This window comes from Egretta garzetta, unplaced genomic scaffold, assembly GCF_000687185.1.
Source record: "Egretta garzetta isolate BGI_Z169 unplaced genomic scaffold, ASM68718v1 scaffold175, whole genome shotgun sequence".
In the NCBI taxonomy this organism is placed as follows: Eukaryota; Metazoa; Chordata; class Aves; order Pelecaniformes; family Ardeidae; genus Egretta; species Egretta garzetta.
The window spans coordinates 918964-940723 of NW_009259860.1; the positions used below are offsets into that span (position 1 = coordinate 918964).

The window sequence follows — 21760 nt, forward strand, 5'->3', positions numbered from 1 at the left end:
TCAAGGGCTCAGCACCTACCCAGGCACACTTTATCACTGGCAGTCTGAGTAGCTGGGCTTTGTCTGCTGGGGAAAAACCAGTGCACTGGGAGGAAAGAAACCTGCCTGCAGTGGCGTGAAATGACAGGCTAGCAGGACAGGGCTTTCCCCCAATTTGATATGAGGGGAGAAGGAGACCATAAAACTTCACCTTAATCCACCAGCCCCTCGCTACTCCCAGTTCCCTGCTGCAAACTGCATCCAAAAAGCAGCTGTGCCCAGCAGAGGTCAAGGGGAGCACATGCCCTGACATGTGCTCTCTATGGCTCTCCCCCTTTTCCCTCACAGCAGACCTGTACCAGCCCTGGTACTGGCAGGGTTCACAGAAGAAAGGTCAACCTCAGATATCTCTTCAGCACTCAGCAGTGTGTATTCCGAGTATTTGACCTTAGGTGAAGATTCATGTGTTTTATGAGTTCAGACAGCACACACTGCAGAGGTCCTCAGTACAAATCAGAATGCAGGGTTTGGCTTTTAAAGATTGTCCTTCAACAGAATAGAATTCCTTATATTTTTAATTCCTTAATTTCACAACTTTTTCTTTTTTCAACTTTTTTTTTTTTTTTTTTTTGGCCGGTATTAACAAGCACACATTCCTTGAGGACTAAATGTCTGCCAAGACTGAAGTTTTAAATCCAAACCATTTTGAACTATCCAAGAGAAAGGACAGCATCTGCATGCATTTGTGTCGTTCTTTTTTCCTTCATTTTTTTAAAAACAGAAAAGCTTTTTCCATACTGAGTTAACTCTAAAATAAACTGAACAGATTTCCTTTAAATCATTGAGGTCATGCTTCCTCCCACCTTTCTCCACAAGACTTAATTGTGAAATTCCTCCAGTAGCTATTTACACCTATGTGAGTACAAAATCAGGGCAAAACACAGTTTTGCAAACATATCACAGTGGTCTAAATGATCCCAAGAGAAGATAAACAATTAAATAAACCCTGTCACTTTTTCAGAAGAAATGTAAGCAGAAAGATAACATATTCTGTTGTGTAGAATTTGGCATAAAAAGAATGCTATTAAAAGAATAATAGAAATACCATTAATTCTATGCTTTTGTAATGTTACATAATTAATTCAAGTAAATTTTGATCATTGCAAGCACGCGCAGAAGTGAAAAGTGTGCACAGAGTATCTAGCAAGAAAAAACAGTTTTAGCAGTACAATAAAAAAATTATATTCACAATGGGCTATGAACTAAACAACAACAACAAAAAACCCTAAGCAACACCCCCACTATCCCAGTTACTACTGACCAATATAGAGAAGCTGGTAGAGATACAGTGGTGCAGGCCAAACCTGTTTACAGTCCATTTCATTCAGTAGAGTTGCGCTTGATTTACACCAATAGGTAGCAAAAGAAAAAAGTGTATTATGCAGTATGCAAACAGTCCTAGTGCAGGCCTTGTACACCACACTGAATGGCTTGTTCAGCAAGTTTGATACATGCCCCATCAGTCTCTCAGAAATGCCATACAACCCATCAGACATCTCTCTGCTTCGCACAGACCTGCTGTTATGACAATTTCAATTACTGTAATTTATTAGCCTCATAACCATTGAACTGCCAGGGAAATTTAAATTTCCTTTCTATCAGCTGCCTTACAGTTTCTTCTTCTTCTTTTCAGTTCCTTCATATTGTCTGTTTTGAAATGAAAAACCACTTGTTTTTCACTTCTTTGCATTAGCGAAAAGAATAGGTACTTTCATTAGACATATGCCACAGAACTATTCAGATTTTTCTTCCAATTTCCCCACTTTGGCTAATGGCCAGGGTTGTTCAGAAAAAATGTGCAATTCTGAATGCAGCTAGTGCTGTGATGATTCATGAACACTAGGAACCACTCTTACAAAACTCCCCTTGTTCCTTCTCCAAGACCAAGCTTTGGGGTTTTATTGTTTAAGCTCATTAGTTTCCCAGTTATCACCCATCAACCAAAAGCAGGCAAACTGCTTTCAGACTGAGCTGATGTATTTTTACAATAGATTTGCAGAGTAGTTTTTGTTTCAGATCTACATTGCTTCCAGGACAGTATTCCAGATTCCCTTAAACTCAAATATCTACTTTTGGATTCAAAATCATAGGATCTGTAGAAAAAAAATAGACGGTTAAAAAGACTCTGAAAAAAAATCAGGGGCAAAAATGTGTATTTTTAAAAATAAATTCTGTTTCTGACCCTGTTAATGCTTCAAACAGGGAAGCTGAAAGTATCTAGTGAACTTAATCCTGCTAGAGTGAAATACACAGCATCTTGCGTGATACCAGGACAGACTAGGTTTTCTCCTCTAGGCGGGGATTGAATTAATGGTATGGGTTCCATATCTCAGCATGGATGCTTTGCAGAAAGCCACAGCACAGGGTATTTAACATGCAGGGAAGGACTACACCAGATTAGTGAGATCTCATGTTATGAGATACAGTCACCACACATCCTCTGACCTCTGTGGGGTATAATGAGAACTCACATCAACAAGGAGTACACGTAGCCACTCGGAAAGTCAGAAGTCACCCAAAATGGCAAGTTCGTCTTGGAGAGCACACAAACAGTGGGAGCAGTAAGAGGTACTTCTATAGTCTTCTCTGTTACCTATACACTGCAGGGGATTTTGCAGAGGAAAAAGGTAGCTGAGGGTTTGGCTTCACAGGCAATTATTATCATGTGAGTATGAGAGAAAAGTAAGTTATTGGAATCATGTTTCGTTCTTCAAACCTAGTCACTTGTTTCCAGTAAAGTTTCTGAAAGAGGTCAACAACATTTAATATATTAAAATACTCACTTCTCTAATGTAAACAACCCCAAACCCTGGTATTTATTTCTCCAGGCTCCGGTTTGTAGAGGGACTTAGATCAAGTCCCCCCCCTCAAAGGTCTAAAGTAGATGTGTATTTGTGCTCAGCTAGAGTTAGCAGCCTTGCAATAATCCATGCCAAAAAGAATAGCAACCCCATGCCAAAATCGCCTTTATCTGTAATTACTAAAGACAATGAAAAAGATTTGCAGAGAAGAACCTCATCAACTCCTGCCACTCTCAGCAGTCATCAAAGTTGAAAATGTTTTTCTTAAGAAACAAGTCTCCACATAAGCAAGCCACTATGAGACAGAGGTGTTTTGGTTTTTTTTTTTTTGGTGGATGTGAATTTTGATGCAACTGTTCACTACAGTGGTTTGAAAATTGATGTAATGTTGGACAATCTTCACTCTCCTTTATTTTCATACCCCTTTATAACCACTCTTCTGGGACAGATTCTGGTTTCTGCACTGTACCTGTGAGAAGAGTATGCTGTGGGCCTTTCTCTTTCCATGACACCTTAGGCAGGCTGTGTCAGCCCTCCCCTTCTCCTGGTGCCAGCAGGCGTGAGGCAGTGCTACACACACAGTAACATCATCTTGCCTCTCTTTCCTCACCCTGTTGCTCTTACCTCTTTCCCACATGTTGTACAGTGTTATGACCCCCCCCTCATACTCAATACAACTTCTGTCTTTCTCCTTCTCTGGGGAAAAGAGTCTCTCTTATTCCTTCAGCATATCCCTTTTCCCATAAAGGACACGTGAGGGAAGGCTATGGATGCTAAATTGTTAAGAAAAAGGAAGATGCATCAGGACTGCATCGACTTTATGAGTTCACTTTTTCAAACTGCCTAGTCAGGTTTGCCCAAGTTTACGTCCAGATCATTCAATTGACAATAAGTTGAAAAGATGTGTAAAAATGTTTCCATATCCTTTTCTTAATAAGTACCTTGCTTGCCACAATGGGTTGTACAGATGCACTGGTATGTTTTACCATGCAGCTTGGCGTTGCAACTGCAAAAATCTTTCATTCTTTGTGTTTAGGAGACTGTCTCCTGCAGACTTCTGCACCTTGTTGAAATAGTGAAATATGAGAAATGTTACTGGAATAGTTAAGTTCAAGACACAAAAGTGGGCATGGAAAGGCAAGCCAACTTTCCCTGGCAAATTCAGTTACAGATCTTATGAATATTCTTTCTGCAGGAGTAAAAAAATAAACAACTAGAAGGCAAAATACCAACTTGAGTCACTGCATACAGGAAGTTGGCTAGGCAAATAAAAACATAGGTACTGACCTGTGGCTATCAATGGCCTGGTTTTTGCATAATGTTTCCCACAGTCTTGTTATTAGGGAATCAATTATTCTGATGTAAATAATACATCATACTTAGCATGAATGGGTCCATGGGAAACCTCATGAAGTTCAATAAGGCCAAGTGTAAGGTCCTGCACGTGGGTTGAGGCAACCCCCAATATAAGTACAGACTGAGTGATGAACGGACTGAGAACAGTCTTGCAGAGGAAGACTTCGGGGTACTGGTGGATGAAAAATTAGATATGAGCCAGCAACATGTGCTTGCTGCCCAAAAAGCCAATTATATTCTGGGCTGCATCAAAAGAAGTGTGGCCAGCAAGGCAAGGGCGGTGATTCTCCCCCTCTACTCCACCCTGGTGAGACCCCACCTGGAGCACTGTGTCCAGCTCTGGGGTTCCCAGTACAAGACAGACATCAACCTGTTAGAGCAGATTCTGAGGAGGGCCACAAAAGTGATCAAAGGGCTGGAACACCTTTCCTATGAAGAAAGGCTGAGAGAGTTGGGGTTGAAGATGGGTTCATGAGGGGAAAGTCCTGTTTAACTAACGATTTCCTTTTATGACAAGGTCACCAATCTAGTTGACCAAGGGAACCCTTTGTTCCCTTGTGTGGGGTTTCTTTGTTTTAGCAAAGCTTTTGGTGCTGTCTCTCACAGTATCCTTCTGGACAAAATGTCCAGCATACAACTAGACAAGTCCATAATACTATGGATGAATAATTGACTGACAGGTAGGGCTCAAAGAGTTATAGTAAATGGGGTCACATCATGCTGGTGGCCAGTCACTGGCAGGGTTCCCCAGGGCTCAATTTTAGGGACAGTGACCTTAAATGTTTTTATAAACTATCTGGATGCAGAATTCAGAGGTACATTAAGTACATTTGCAAATGATGCTAAACTAGGAGGAGCTGTGGACACTCTCAAGGGTAGAGAGGCCTTACAGAGAGATCTGGATAGACTAGGGAGCTGGGCAATCACCAGCCACATGAAATGTAACAAGAGCAAGTGCAGGATTCTCCACCTGGGATGCTGTAATCTAGAGTAAACTCACTGGAATCAAAAGAATGGAATATAGCTATACACATACGGACTATGACAATACTTTATATCAAAGACATGGTGTTAGAAAAAAGGGGGAAAATGCCTCTATTTAATACTTAGCCTGAACCAAAAACTGACTGACTGTTTAGGAATTTGAAGGACAAATAGGGTTTCTCAAAGACCAAGTCCCTTTCATGGTGATATTAGTACAAAACAACTACTTCTTTCTGGCTACTGGATGTTTATTTAAGTTGTGTGAAATGCTCCCTACACAATGCCATCCAATCTCTTCTAAAGTTTTGTTTATACTGTAGGCTATAGTGTAGGAAATAACCAAAGTAACCTAAAGGTAGCTAGGTCAGCTACTGATATACCAAGTTGGCTATTTCCAGCACTCTAGCCAAAATAGCATTAGAGCCCAGAGGAAGCTAATATATCTATTGGTCTCGCAGAGATAAGCCTTTCCTTCTGAAGGTGCAATTAGGCTTGTTTCATAATTTCACTTTAAATTCTGGAATTTGATGAGGGGGACAGTTCAGGTTTGAGAATTTTGTTGGGCATGTTATACAAAAAATGATCAGCTACAGCTTGAACAGTGCTCCAACCCCCACAAAGCTCTTACTTTAGTCTTGTTATTAGGGAATCAATTATTCTGATGTAAATAATACATCATACTTAGCATGAATGGGTCCATGGGAAACCTCATGAAGTTCAATAAGGCCAAGTGTAAGGTCCTGCACGTGGGTTGAGGCAATCCCCAATATAAGTACAGACTGAGTGATGAACGGACTGAGAACAGTCTTGCAGAGGAAGACTTCGGGGTACTGGTGGATGAAAAATTAGATATGAGCCAGCAACATGTGCTTGCTGCCCAAAAAGCCAATTATATTCTGGGCTGCATCAAAAGAAGTGTGGCCAGCAAGGCAAGGGCGGTGATTCTCCCCCTCTACTCCACCCTGGTGAGACCCCACCTGGAGCACTGTGTCCAGCTCTGGGGTTCCCAGTACAAGACAGACATCAACCTGTTAGCGCAGATTGCAAGGGCGGTGATTCTCCCCCTCTACTCCACCCTGGTGAGACCCCACCTGGAGCACTGTGTCCAGCTCTGGGGTTCCCAGTACAAGACAGACATCAACCTGTTAGAGCAGATTCTGAGGAGGGCCACAAAAGTGATCAAAGGGCTGGAACACCTTTCCTATGAAGAAAGGCTGAGAGAGTTGGGGTTGAAGATGGGTTCATGAGGGGAAAGTCCTGTTTAACTAACGATTTCCTTTTATGACAAGGTCACCAATCTAGTTGACCAAGGGAACCCTTTGTTCCCTTGTGTGGGGTTTCTTTGTTTTAGCAAAGCTTTTGGTGCTGTCTCTCACAGTATCCTTCTGGACAAAATGTCCAGCATACAACTAGACAAGTCCATAATACTATGGATGAATAATTGACTGACAGGTAGGGCTCAAAGAGTTATAGTAAATGGGGTCACATCATGCTGGTGGCCAGTCACTGGCAGGGTTCCCCAGGGCTCAATTTTAGGGACAGTGACCTTAAATGTTTTTATAAACTATCTGGATGCAGAATTCAGAGGTACATTAAGTACATTTGCAAATGATGCTAAACTAGGAGGAGCTGTGGACACTCTCAAGGGTAGAGAGGCCTTACAGAGAGATCTGGATAGACTAGGGAGCTGGGCAATCACCAGCCACATGAAATGTAACAAGAGCAAGTGCAGGATTCTCCACCTGGGATGCTGTAATCTAGAGTAAACTCACTGGAATCAAAAGAATGGAATATAGCTATACACATACGGACTATGACAATACTTTATATCAAAGACATGGTGTTAGAAAAAAGGGGGAAAATGCCTCTATTTAATACTTAGCCTGAACCAAAAACTGACTGACTGTTTAGGAATTTGAAGGACAAATAGGGTTTCTCAAAGACCAAGTCCCTTTCATGGTGATATTAGTACAAAACAACTACTTCTTTCTGGCTACTGGATGTTTATTTAAGTTGTGTGAAATGCTCCCTACACAATGCCATCCAATCTCTTCTAAAGTTTTGTTTATACTGTAGGCTATAGTGTAGGAAATAACCAAAGTAACCTAAAGGTAGCTAGGTCAGCTACTGATATACCAAGTTGGCTATTTCCAGCACTCTAGCCAAAATAGCATTAGAGCCCAGAGGAAGCTAATATATCTATTGGTCTCGCAGAGATAAGCCTTTCCTTCTGAAGGTGCAATTAGGCTTGTTTCATAATTTCACTTTAAATTCTGGAATTTGATGAGGGGGACAGTTCAGGTTTGAGAATTTTGTTGGGCATGTTATACAAAAAATGATCAGCTACAGCTTGAACAGTGCTCCAACCCCCACAAAGCTCTTACTTTGGGTAGCTTCTGCTACCCTTAGAGTTTAAGACTGGCATTATATTTACTCAAAAGCAAGGCAGACCTTGGACTTCTGCTGTACAAACTTCTGAACAGAATAGAGTTTATTCCAATTTTTACTTTCAAATTCTTCTTTGCATTATTCAGAGCCACTGAATGTCTTTTTCTAAGTAACAGCTGGCATTAGATGACACTCACTAAACTCATAAATTGTGACTGGCTAGTTCAATTAGAATAACAACAACATTTGGGAAAAATAAAGGAAAAGAAGGACAAAAATATCACAGTGTTTTCAGACTACTGTTTATTTTCTTGCATTTATTCTCTCACATTTGTTTGTCACTGCAGTATTTTTTATTTTCTTAAGAATCTTTAAAAAGTGTCTTTAGCTTTAGACTTGCCCATATAAAGTATATTGCAGATATACAAAAAGCGATTACAGTTGCAAATGTTTTTGAGTTGCTCACTAGCCAAGAAAGGCAGCAAAAAAGCAAGAATTAAAGAATTGCCTTTCAGCAAAACAATGGGAAAAGGTCTCTTCACAATCCCAGTGGAAAGAAAATACAACATTAAATCTCACCTGGCCTGCTGTATCACAAAGATAGCATCTAGAACATATTGCAGGCCCAAAAGTACTAGCACCCCAAATCTGAACATGCCTGAGTTCAGATGTGGATCCAAGTTTTGCAGCTGGTCTTTACAAAACAAATGTGCTGAATGGGAAGTTCCCCATGCTCTGAGGAAGCTTGAACCTGGGTCTGAATCATGTGTGCTAGCCCAGCTCCACTGAAATGCTCATGCCTCCTCATGCACAATCTGTTACTTGGGGTTTTGGAGAACCACATCTTAACTTCTTTTTTATAGGTAGTAAGGCGCACAGAAACTCCACATCATGCAAAGCCCTGGCTGATTTAATTTTTTTTCATTTAAACCCCAGAACAGATTTACTGAAAGAATTATGAATATACAGGAGCTCTTTCAGTGAACCTGGACTTACGAACAGTATATCAACCAAGTGATGGCTTCATAGACATTTTTTGTTAGGTAGGCTACTTTGCAGCAGAGAGACAGGTTTATGGAGACCATATCCATCACTCATCCATAGGTACAATGCTGACCTCCTTTCATTCTAACACAGATCAGTTTCTCACCCAAAACACCGACATACAACATCCATGCGGCAACTCTAGCAATGGATTACATGGGAAAACAACACTAGGAAAGCATTTTATGTATTTTTAGCTACTTCACTGAGGCACAGAAGCCAGAAATTAGGGCAGCCAGCACGATGTCATGAACTGGTTCTCCAAAGACCACCAGCAATTACTCCACAGATCACAGTGCTGATCTAGATTGCGTGAAATTTCCAGTTTTTTATAGTATTGACTTAAATTTAAGACTGTCGCTTGATGCTTCTGCCATTAGGAAGAGTTAGAACTGTAATTTTTCTCAAAAATCAGAAATGCTTCTCCATCAAATTAAACAGGAAATGTTATCATAATTACAGGTTTGACTAATCCCAGAGTAAATAGAATAAGTTTCCATTTTAAAATGCTGCTAGATGGCATAGCTTTAAACAGAAGCATCTACAAACTAAATACACTCAAACTTTCTTCCAAATGTTTAGAATCACCAATACAACATGGAGGATGTAGTTTATAGAGTAAGCCAGCTACAGTTATCAACTGAAGAGGAAAACAAGCCAGCTACTGAGGTATCCTGAAGGTCATTTGCAGGAAGTAATACACTAAGCTAGCATACAGATACAGGTTTGACCAGGCTAATGAGAACCAACCTCCAAAATCCTTTGGTAGCAGAGGTGTCCTAACAATTTTATGACATTGACTGTACTCTCATGGAGTGACATCAGAATGCAATTTACTTTTGTGGATGTATTCAGCAATTATCATAGCATTTGTGCAAAAATGTTTTGCTCCTTATTCTACAGACCTTTAGATAACAAGGGGCTTATTCCAGAAGTCCTAAAAAACCCACAGTATTTGAAGTTATCATTCTGACTGGCATAGGCACATTTCATAAAGTGGCATAACTGCCCTTCTTTAGTGCCAGGATTAAAGCAGACTGCATTTATATCATTGTACAACAGTTGCAGTAATTTATCATAGAATCATATAATCATAGAATTGTTTAGGTTGGAAAAGACCTTTAAGATCATCAAGTCCAATCGTTAACCTAACCCTGCCATCCCACCCAGACGGTTCCCCAAGAACCACATCTACCAGTCTTTTAAATACCTCCAGGGATGGGGACTCAAAACACTTCCCTGGGCAGCCCATTCCAATCCTTGACAACCCCCTTTCAGTGAAAGAGTTCTAATGTCCAGCCTAAACCATCCCTGGCGCAACTTCAGACCATTTCTCCTCGTCCTATCACCTGTTACCTGGGAGAAGAGGCCGACCCCAACCTCGCTACAGCCTCCTTTCAGGTAGTTGTAGAGGGAGATAAGGTCTCCCAAGAGCCTCATCTTCTCCAGGCTGAACAACCCCAGCTCCCTCAGCCACTCCTCAGAGGACTTGTGCTCCAGACCCCTCACCAGCTTCATTGCCCTTCTCTGCACACGCTCCAGTGCCTCAATGTCCTTCTTGTAGTGAGGGGCCCAAAACTGAACACAGCATTTGAGGGGCGGCCTCACCAGCACTGAGTACAGGGGCATGATCACTTCCCTACTCCTGCTGGCCACACTAAGCCACTCTTCCCCAAGCCTGTAGTGTTGCATGGGGTTGTTGTGATCCAAGTGCAGGACCTGGCACTTGGCCTTGTTAAACCTCATACAGTTGACCTCGGCCCATCGATCCAGCCTGTCCAGGTCTCTCTGCAGAGCCCTCCTCTTCTTGAGCAGATTGACACTCCCACCCAGTTCGGTGTCATCTGCAAACTTACTGAGGGCACACTCAATCCCCGCATCCAGGTCATTGATAAAGATGTTAAACAAGACTGGCCCCAGGACTGAGCCCTGGAGAACACCACTTGTGACCGGCTGCCAACTGGATTTAATTCCATTGACCACAGCTCTCTGGGCTCAGTCATCCAGCCAGTTTTTTACCCTGAAAAGAGTACACCTGTCTAAGCCATGAGCCGCCAGCTTCTCTAGGAGAATGCTGTGGGAGTCTGTATTATGTTAGTTTCTGTCTGATAACGAAGCAACCCAAAAACTTGAATAACTGTTCCACTGTAAGTTTCACTCAGAAAGTTTAAAGGACCTTTTATCAATGTTAGATGTAAAAAACTCCAGGTTCTCTTGTGATCTAAGCCCCTGAGAGAGCTGAGTCTGTGACTTTAGCCTGAAACTAGGGGCCACAGCTACATCCTTGGAGTAAATTATAAATTTATTTGAAGCAGCAACACAACAATAGACAATGTTTTGGTATCAAAGATATATACTGCTGCAACTTTAAACAGTATTTTTTAAAAACACAGTATTCGACTTATCCCTTTTTCAGTGCTAGTCAGTGTTGTTGTAATGGGTTTTTATTTCATTATTTAACTTTTAAACTAACATAAATAACATACAACTTATTCCTTTATCATCTGACAGTCACCAAACCATCTGATGCCTGATTTGTGAACTGACAAATCTGTGTGATCAAAATGAAAAAATATTACTACTTAATGAAATAAATCCAATTTATTTTGGGCTGATTCTGTTTTCTGATTTTTTTTTCTTTTCTTTTTTAAAATTTCCGTCACTTTTATTACAGAGGGAAACTTGTCAGGAAGATGTTAACGATGTTGACTTACTTCTGCTACTCAACATACAACCCTCATCCATGGTGGAAAACTTCTCCTCTATTCAGCAGTCTACACATGATTTCCCAGAGGTAAGAGTGATGATCTCAAATTTTGATCTGTTAAACCCAGATTCAGTATCCATGGGACTCCATAACCAGCTTAGCACTCTGCTATACACTCACACAAACTGTTCCCTGTTTCATGCTTTAGCTGGAATCAGCAACAACAGTAAAAGGTAGCATTTCTAAGCGGACTGAAAAAAAAGACTACTTATCTATTATCTGTTAAAATAATTCCCAAAACTTCAGGACATCCTGCACTTCTGCTAGCTACAACCCTACTTTACTAGAAAGCCATGATGAATTTAGAACATGATAGGAAAACAATCAGTTATCTTCCTGCCAAGCCTCGAAACAGTAGAATTATTGATAGTACTGCAGTACTTGTCAATAGGCAAAGTACAATTTCAGAACACACAGAATATTTTTAGGGCCAGGCTACGTGCACTTAGCATAAGAGAATTTATTATTTCTTTTACAATTTGAAAATGTATTCTAATACAAGGAAATTAAATAAATGCACATGAATTTCAGATATCTAAAGAACATTCAGCCATTTATTACTCTCTTTGAGTTTGCTTGCATCAACATGACACTTATTAATACCTGGAATGGAGGTATGTGAGTACTATCAATCACTGTGCTGGATGACAAACTCCTCCTGTGCTGTGCAATAGAGAGACCACAACAAAGAATAGCCAGATTCTGAGGAAAAGGGCAAAGACCATACTGCAGTGTCTCTCCACCTGCTCTGCCTGTGTGTTTCCAGTATCCCTGTAGCCACAGTATCCAATAGCTAAGAAACTTCAGTTCTCTGTAGCAGCACAACAGTTGCTAGCTTGGCCCTCAAGAAAAACAGGAGTGGTCTGTGGTTCTCCTCTCTACAGGTTTTGACCAGCAGTGCTGGCATGGCATTTTGTGGTGGAGAGGAGACAATGAGGAGTTTCTCTTTCTTGAGATTTGCATTATAAAAACCAAAGAGAGACACTGAAGAGGTACTGAAGGACAAAACACTCTGGAATGATAAAAATAAATACTTCTTCACCCAATATATAATCAGGCCATGAGGTTCACTTTCAAGTGAGTTGTGACAAGCAACTGTAACATTTAAAGGTGGTCTGTCCTTTTGTATAAATAACAAGATTATCTGAAGTTATAAAGAACTAACGCCAACAAGGAACATGAAAAGTGTCATGCTTTGAGGTGTAGCCCAGTCTTTAACTACTAATTACCAAAATATTATTTTCCTGGGGCTTATTCTGCCACCAGAGTGATCCAGTGCTGCTTGCTGTCAGCACAGGGTACCAGGATGCTTGGCTGACTTGGGCTCACAACTCCTGTCTGCTTGTGTGACTGGCATATTTATTTATATTGCTATCATACTACATGTCCTTAGCATAATCAGGACCAGTTGTTCTAATGAAATGTACTGTTAAACAGCCCCTACCCTGAAATGTTTGCCATCTAAAACACTAGAGAACAGAATTTCTCACTAACACTTTCCATTCTTTCATCACAGCTGTGAAGGCCTAACACAAAACATGTTCCCAAAATAAACAACACAAGCACTAACATAACTTTGGCAAACAAAAGTTGGGAAGAAAACTGGTTTCCTTTATTTAGCTGCATATACTAATGGTGTTTAGGAATGGGCAATTAGTCTTTGCATTTCTTCAAAGCAGATGCGCTGGGCTCTCCCTTTTCATGTAATGCTCTGACAGTCACCTCATATGGAACAAAAGACATACGGCATTATGAACATTCCTCCCAGGATGAGAAATATTTAGGATTAATTTGTCGAAAACATCTAGATGTATTGCTACTTTTAATTTGCCAGAAGTATCTGGTATCTTCCTTCATGCTGCCATAAAATTATACACAGCAAATACATGAGATAAACTGTACCAACCAAGAAATTGTCTCAGAAGGGTGGACATTTTGTTCTAGCGTTGCCAGGTTTGAAATACTCATGCGCACAGGCTTATTTCCAAACCTTCAAAGTCTGGATGGATTTCTTTCTCCTGCTCCCTCTCTGCCTTTTTCTTAGCGACTTAAAATGCTTGCTGAGCACAAAAATTAATCATTGAAACTCTTCATTTCATTAGCAGTTGCACACAGACCAGGAAAAAGGAAAAGCTATCACACATTTGATACTGTACTAATTCCAGGTCAAGTTTTACTATTTATGAGTTATTGCTACTGGCTAGCAAAAGTTGCGCACCTAATTAAACGCCTGCATCCTATCCTGGAACCAGGGGGCTTGCACAACTCAATGGGCCGAAGTTTGCAGTTGGTTTCTTAAGGCAGGAAGCATTGCTTATATACTGATGGGAGAGTAGCAAGGTATTGTGTGAAAACCAAGTACTGAGTGATTTATGAGTTTATTCCCTGTTCCACTGTGGTCTCTTCAGGGACATCCTGAATAGTACAAGAACCAAAGAGAAGCAGATGGGGAGAGCCTGCCCAGAAGGAGTGGTTTATACTCACATACCACAGAACACTATGACTACTACCATTACTGTCATGGAGCTCCAAGACTTTTCCACTCTAGAAACTACCGGGCAGTTCTCAGTGAGGGAGCAGAGATGTAGTCAGCAGGCCCTTGTATTACTCAGATTACCCACATCTTCAGATACACTTGGATTCAGGTTTACAATAAAGGAACTTATAGAAGATCACTTATTTTCCTAAGTCTGAAAAGGACATGCCACGACTGACAATAAGTTCCTGTCTCTTCAATTCCCAATTTTGAGGTATTTCCAGAACCACTATTTGCTATGGCACAAATAAGAGATGAGAATTTGGCCCCATGTTTAAAAACCAAATTATTATTAATTTGTTCCATGGCAATGGAATAGAAACGTATTGTCTTTCCACTGGTTGCGGGAGATGATTTTGCCTATCTTTTTTCCTTCCAGCAGGCTTTCGCACACTGTCAACTCAATAATTGCTGGAACTAGGAGACCAAACTACCTACAGATAAAGCTAAAATGTACAATATTTTCTTCTGATTTCATGGTTCAATGCCTTATGCTGCTTCTTGTCCTCACTAAACAGCATCATGTACTAAAATGTCAGAAATAGGAAACAATTTGGAGTGAATTGTCAGTTTGTTTTATTAACATCAGTTTTATAAAGACATGAAAGAAAATACAAAAGAAACGTAGGCAGGACAGAAAATTGTATTAAATTTTTTATGCTACGATATATAATGTATCGGAGATGGCAGTAAGGCACAAAGTTTGGGTCTGGAGTTTTCCTTCATATCCTTCATCAGAAGTCTATTAATATTTATCACATATACCATGTTTACTGCAGGTAAACTTTTTCCTAAAGTAGACAGAAATAATATTTGCTAGAAACATTTTGTAAATAAACTACACACTATAGAGAGGAAATGGTGACAAATTACTTGTCCTTGTTCCATTGCAAGCTAGTAACTGGGGAGGAATAAAATCTCAGATGCCTGACTGGGTACCCAGACTTCACCTTTGCACTGGGCCATTCTACTTCTGCCTGTTGCGGAGGGTTTGCCGGTATGCAAGACTTTGTACCTGAAATTTAATTCCTAAGCTATCCTCAGTGGAATTAGCATCTTTTCTTACATAGCTTAGAATGCCATGTTGGGTGAATATGATGTTTTCATAGTCTCAGTGTGGCCGAGACTGTGGGGTGCTAAACCTAGTGAATTACTAGTGAATTACAGCCTACTAGCTGTAGGCTGCTGCAAGTGCATGAAAAGTCTTACTGCTTAAATGGTGAAAGCGCAGGGAGGTTTCATTTTTCAGCAGCTGACAGCCTTGCAAGCTGTCCAGGCGACTTTTGTATCTCCATAGGTTCTCACTATATCTTAAAAGGGTATTGCCTTGTCAATCATATTGGCTGCTTGCTTGGACTAAAAAACACACCACCATAACTTTTTGACACCAAGTTGGAAATTTCAGCATGGTTCAAGACCTCTACTGATTATTTATTTGACACATACGAGTAGGTTGAATTCTCCCATCAGTAAAGTAAAAAGCGTTCACCCACTTACTTGCTGCTCAGGCAGCGCCTCAGTGAATACGAAGCCCCTCCTCCACAAGTGCGTGAACATTCACTCCATGAGCCCCAGGCATCCCACAGTGAGTCGCGGTCCTCCTCTGAGCGAGCTGTTCTGGAGCTCTGAGGAGGGGGAGAAAGAAAATAATTAGGAAAAATCATTTAAAGGACAAAAAGTATTGTTGCTACCTTTCTTTTTACTGGATATTATCTTGGCCATTGAAAGCACTGAATAAATCTGTTATTCTCTCACGCTCCTACTGATTGGCAGCCAGTCCTTGTAGTGAGGGTTGCTGTTTGAACTTGCTTTCATCCTTTGAGTATCATACTCTGTCTCAATTTGAGACTGGTGATGACTATTATAAAAGAGCACTTTGTCTAACAGTGAGGCAAGGGATTTTTCCTGATTAAAAGGAAGACGTGGAGTATTGTAGACGTTAGGAATTGTGCTTTGAAGTTTTGTTGCTGTGTTAGAAACTATGAAAGGGCATGTTAAAAAGTGCCTTCCAACATGCTCTTGAGGAAAAAAATTATCACAACGTAGTGAATTAATGTGATACAAAGACATTCAATGTGACAACTTTCATGCACTCACCATAAGGAACTGGAACTCATGTTACTTATTCTCTGTCCAACTTTCTGGACAAAGATTCCCTAACTGTTTTATCCCTACTATTTGCTAACTTAAAAAAGAAAACGCATGCCACCTGAAGAGCTGGAGTTCTCCAACACCAGGCACAGACCCAGGCAGTGCTGTTGTTAAAGCCAGTGTTTGGGCGCAAACAACTTTATATAGAAGCAGCACTCATGAACTCAGAAATGTTCAGCTTTTCTAGGATTAACTCCTAAATGTGAAGCAGTACCTCCTTCAAATAATGCAGTCAGGCACTTATCCAGCATTTAATTTTCATTCATGCAAATACACCTCAGAAACATAGATCTGTTGGGACACAAATAATTTAACCATTTAGATAGATATTGTCCCTCTTGGACGATGTGGTTGTGCTGCAAGAAGCATGCAAGGGTGCATGGAAAATGCCTGTGTCTGATGGAGACCAGGCAGTGTTGCCCTTCAAAGACTGGCTTGTGCTGTGGGCCAACACCTGGTGAATAGTATTTCTAACTGTACTTGGAATAAAAGAGAGGACAAGACAACTGCGTGAGGGAGAGTTTGATGGTATACCTTCAACAGAGAAACATCAGCAAGCATCATGGTTAACCCATGTTAGAGGAATCAGCTTTAGCTTTCAACATTGAGGGAGTATTTGAGACACAGAGATAGCTCAACACTGAAATAATTTTATCTTCAGTGAAGCCATGTGAAAGTTTTGTCACAAAATCTGAAACCTGGTGAAATATACCAGTCTTGATATACCAGTCTTGACTATTGTTATTCACAGGCAAAAAAGAAAAAGTTGGCGGTGGTTTAGGGCTGTGAGCAGTTTCAGTATAGGTCTGTTTAAGGGAGATACTGAATTTGTCACACATAACTGACATCCTGTATCTGTAGAGCAAAGGACTAAGTCTGGTGTGTTAGGATATAAAATGTATGTTAGTTGGGATTTATCAAGGTAAGAGGTTAACTATTCTTTTTTATACTTTTATACTTTAAGGAGCCAGGAATGCATTATATATGCTAACCATTAATAATGATAGAATTTTCCAATATGGAAACCATTTAGTCCTATAAAATTCTGCAAGGGGATCGCAGTTCACCCACCAGTGTCGTCTATGACACTGAATAAACAGCTAGACATAAGATTAGCTGAAATGAAAGCCTATGTCTTTTATTAGCTGTCCCTATACTCAGCTCAGTAATAAGGCCAAAGCCTTGCACTGAACTCTCTTCTCCTGGAAACAGAAAGCCTGTAATCTCAGTGTTGTGCCCATTTCCACCCTCTGACAGTCATTAGCTCCATGCATCTGAAGGATGAAAATATTGCTAGTGCCGTTCCCATGGTCCCACGGGAGCCTTCCTGCCCTGAAGCAAGTCATTAGCTCATGGATCAGTACTTAGTTTACTCAGGTTGACAGAGTAATTGTATTGTTTTATTCCTTCCAAAAGCCCGATGCTACTCTGATACACTGACACAAAAAAATTAGCGGTAATTAAATGAAAGTTGATCATGTTAAACCTGCTTAAGTGAGCTCAGATGGTATGCCAAATCGGCAAACTTCTATGGAGGTATTGTTTAAAGGAAAAAAAAAGATTTGCAGGACACCTGTCCAGCCATTTTATCTTTTTTCCCCTCTTTCCATTATTGCTTTTATCTAGGTACGGTCCAAACCTGATCTTGAAAAATGAGTCAATCTGTTTGGGCGGAACGGCTTAAAAAAGAAAGGATTTTCCTCACTGCAAACACAGCAGATATGGTTATTTCTTTTGAAAGGAATAACTCAGTGAGTGGCAAGGGTCAGGTGCAGGGCCAGCACACAGCAACAGACCAGACTGTCCACCCAGCTGCGGATCCCTGACATTTCACAGTGGTCACCTGCTGCATTCCTCATGCTGCTGCTCACAGACCCTTCAAGGGCACGAATGCTCCTTTTTTTAAACCAGAATGTTTTGAAAGACAAATACACAAGCGTCACTTAAATAGAATTGAGTCTATTCGGCCTTCTGATACAAAGAAGACCAAGCCTTTTGAAAGACGTTTAGGATCTGGTCCAAAGCATTCTGAGGTCAAATGAAAACTCCATGAAATTAAAGGGGTTGAGGAGCAGAACATTAAAAGATAGGCTGAAAAGGGGACCCAACACAGCTTGTAAAGATAATTTTTTTTCAGTTAATCAAATAAATCTTGTGAATAAGAAGGAAGCTGAACCAAGCAGGCAGAAGGCAAGCTTTCTTCCAACAGCTCTGCTGAAGCACCTCCACTCTGATCCTGCTGCCCTATCTTAGCACTTTTGCTAAGTGGAGGTCACCAGTATGCCAAATACAACCTCCATTTTCAGTTTGTTTCATGGTGCACGGTTTGTCATGGTGTTTTAAACACATGTAGCACTTCCTTCTGCAGAACAGCTTTTGGGGAGTAGTTTAGATGGGCAACTGAATCAGTTTTTTGTTGCTGTAATATTTAGTATGATGTAATTTTGTTTTGTATCTACTGGTGGGAGAAAAAAAGGTAAATTCATCTGGTCTGTGAGAGACAATACTAGATTTGCCTAATGAGTGTATAACAATTACTTGACATCCTTGGTTTATCTTACCTTTATTAAAATGCAAAAGGATTTAATTTCAGCACAATAATTGCAAGGGTAAATGTAAAAATTAGAGTAACGTAAGTGATCAGATTCTGGCTATGGCCAGATGTGATCCATTCTTTAGATACAATCTCATTAACATTTACACATGAGACAAGAGGAGCCAAATGCCAGTTTACTAAAGTTATTTCAGCTGACTGCTTTCTGAAGGGTATTTTTTATAAAATGAAAATGTGTGTTTGCACATTCAGTCTGCTAAAAAGAAAATGTGTGTCTGTGTTTTTAGTTTACAAGGAAACAAATATCTTCAAACTGCAAAGGAGTGCTTGTCCTGATCATTCAGCACTGGTTGAAAGCCCAAAGACATAATTAAAAAGGGTTCCAAGTCATGTGATCCAAGTACTCTTACCTCATCACAAATTAGAAGCATCAGCACAGCTAGACATTCTAAGGGTCCAAAATTTTCTGAAATAAATTGTACTCCCACCAGAGGAGAGCCATGTGCCTGTTATTTGCATTCCAAGATTTGTTATAAGATCTATATATTCCCAGAAAGCATGTGATCTCAAGCTGGAACAGGCTCCAAGTTTTCTTTTAACAAGTGGAATAAACATAATTCATTTCAACTCCATCCATGTTTAATGTTGAAGAAAGTAGAGTGATTTTCCCTCCTGTGAACTGCACAGTTAAGACTGAGTTTGAAATTCTAACAATGCCTGAAAAGCCATTTTAAATCTGAAGAAGATTGTCTGTTGCAGGTCTGCTGCAGCTTCAAAGGATATATACCATTACTACTTAAGAATTCACTGTTTTGCACAGATTTCTCAAAAGTAGCTTACACCACTAATTAATAATTTCTACCCACTTTCAACAAAGTGAACTAAACTGAAGAACCTACATTAAAATACTCCTGATAAGAGTCAGAAACATTGCAGTGTTCTGCAATACAAAAACTCCTACAGTACTCCTTTAAAGCCCTAAAGTTCCTGCCATAAAGAGTAAACAAAACAAAACAAAAAAGAAAAAGAAAAAAAAGGAGAAAAAAAGCAAAGGGGTGGTATATGTCTTTAAAGCTGCAATGACTAAAGCTGCCACCACTTAAAGCTTCCTTTAAGTAACACTTACCTCTTCGAAAAGTTTTTTAACTCTGCTGGAGTTGGTTTAACTCTGTCCCAGGTTGGTGCTTCTCAAAATACCAGTGTATGCCAAAGAAGCAAAATGCAGACAGTCATCAAGGCTCATAATGCCCTGCTGATGATATCAGAAGAGCTTCCACCCCACTTCTGTCCATTCTAGGTGGATCTCAGCCTGAGCTTCCCAGGAAACACCCACTACTTTGTCCACATAAAGCTCACAATGTTCTGACATCTACAGCATAAATGGCAGAAGTGTCATCTGCAAGCAATTTGCTTATCAATGACCTACATAAACCAAACAAGTCTGCTAACACTAATAAAAACCAGCTCTTTCTTTATGCCTCATTACCCTAATACACACTTAACCTGAGGATGATCCTGCAGATACCACTCAACACAGCAGCTCCAGAGGAAAGGGGTACAAGGACTCCCAAAGAATTCTCTAATGAGGAAGAGCTTTTAGACAAGAAAGCAAGAAGGATCACATATACAAAATTAAGTCGGGGTCAGTGGATAGGGCACTCAGGTGAAGATGCTTACAAAAGAAAAAAAAGGCTTTAAACTATGAGCTGAACAAAGGACTTCTTAGAATATAAACAAAAATAACCTGACATAATCAAGTGAGATTAAAAGACCTAGGTATCAAATCTGATTCTTAAAAAAAAAATCCAGCGTCAGTGTTTAACAGTAATTTCTGAATTTATTAAAGAGTTGTCAGGCATTCATGTTATATTCAGACTTCAAGATGAATAACAGGTCTTTCCTACCCTCTCCCACTAACACACAGTACACAGCAATCATTTAAACTGTCTGGAATAGTATGTAAAAAACACATGTGTCACACATCCTTAAATCACAACAGCTGTCTGGCCATCCAGGAGCTGCATCCCTGATGAGAGAACCATGTTTTTTCTAAGAGCATGTGTGTACACATGTGTGTGGGTAGACAGGAGAAACATGAAAAGTAGCAAGACCTCTGTTCATACCCTGAGACCTGTAAAAGGAGTTCAGCCTTAACAAAATAAATCTTAGTTACATATTGGAATTGAATTTAAAATTTTGTTTGGAACTGTGCTATCCCTACAGAATCCAACTATATGTCAGTATCACACAGAAAATAGTGTGCATAAATGCAGATCATGTTGTTTAATTGCTCCTCAGTTTCTGAGGGTTCCAGTCTTCCTCCTCGTTCAGTAAAATGCTGCTAAAGTCATGTTTTTCAAGCACCCAGTGTGTTCCCCAGATTAAACAGCAATATATAGCGAAAAATGCAGTTAACCTCTTGTTGGACTGAGGCACTGATACAGACTTTAAGCCACAGTTATTTCCCAGATGATATGCACTGCTGGGTTTGGTTAAGAAATTTAAATCATCTGGTTCTTATCATATCCCCACTCTTTAGGGGGTATGATGAACTGTCAGTGACAATATGAAAGGCTCCTCTGAGGCCATTGCCTAAACTTGTCTTTTGCTACTGTGGAAATGATATTAGGGACAGAAACCCAGTATTTTTCCCTATTATATGGTCTTTCTGCGCTCCCTTTTCAGATACACCCAAGCACATCCCTATATGAATTCTCACCAAGCCACATATTCTCCCTCTTTGAGTAATCCTTGATCAACCTTTGATGTTAGTTTGTCTCTGAAGTCAGATATATACTTCACACAGTACTGAAATGCTGTCTGTAGTAAACCAGGAAGAAACCTCTCAGCGCTTACCTAGGTGTGTAACAGCAGGAGGCAAGGCCAGTGACCTCATCTCTTTTTAAGCAGCATGTATTTCAAAACTTCAATCAATGTAAATATATGGTTTATAAGATTTCATTTGCACAATGTTGTGTATCTTTGTTGCATTCCATTCAAGGTAACAGCTGTAATACAGCTCAGACGGGAAAAGTGCTTGGAAATCTCTGGCTTTTGAAGGAAGGCAAGGCAGAACAAAATCACAGCCAGTTGAATTAATACTGGTAATTACTGTCAAACAAAATGTTAACATGCAAGGC

General features: G+C 40.2%; 1 protein-coding gene across 1 annotated transcript in view; it reads right to left on the minus strand.

Annotated features, from left to right (window-relative positions):
* The window catches only part of ADAMTSL1 (ADAMTS like 1), a 346871-nt gene that overhangs the window by 161421 nt on the left and 163690 nt on the right, over positions 1 to 21760 (minus strand). The window contains exon 3 of the mRNA XM_035895578.1: positions 15413 to 15540. Coding sequence (XP_035751471.1) covers positions 15413 to 15540 — 128 coding nt within the window. The remainder of the gene's footprint in view (positions 1 to 15412; positions 15541 to 21760) is intronic.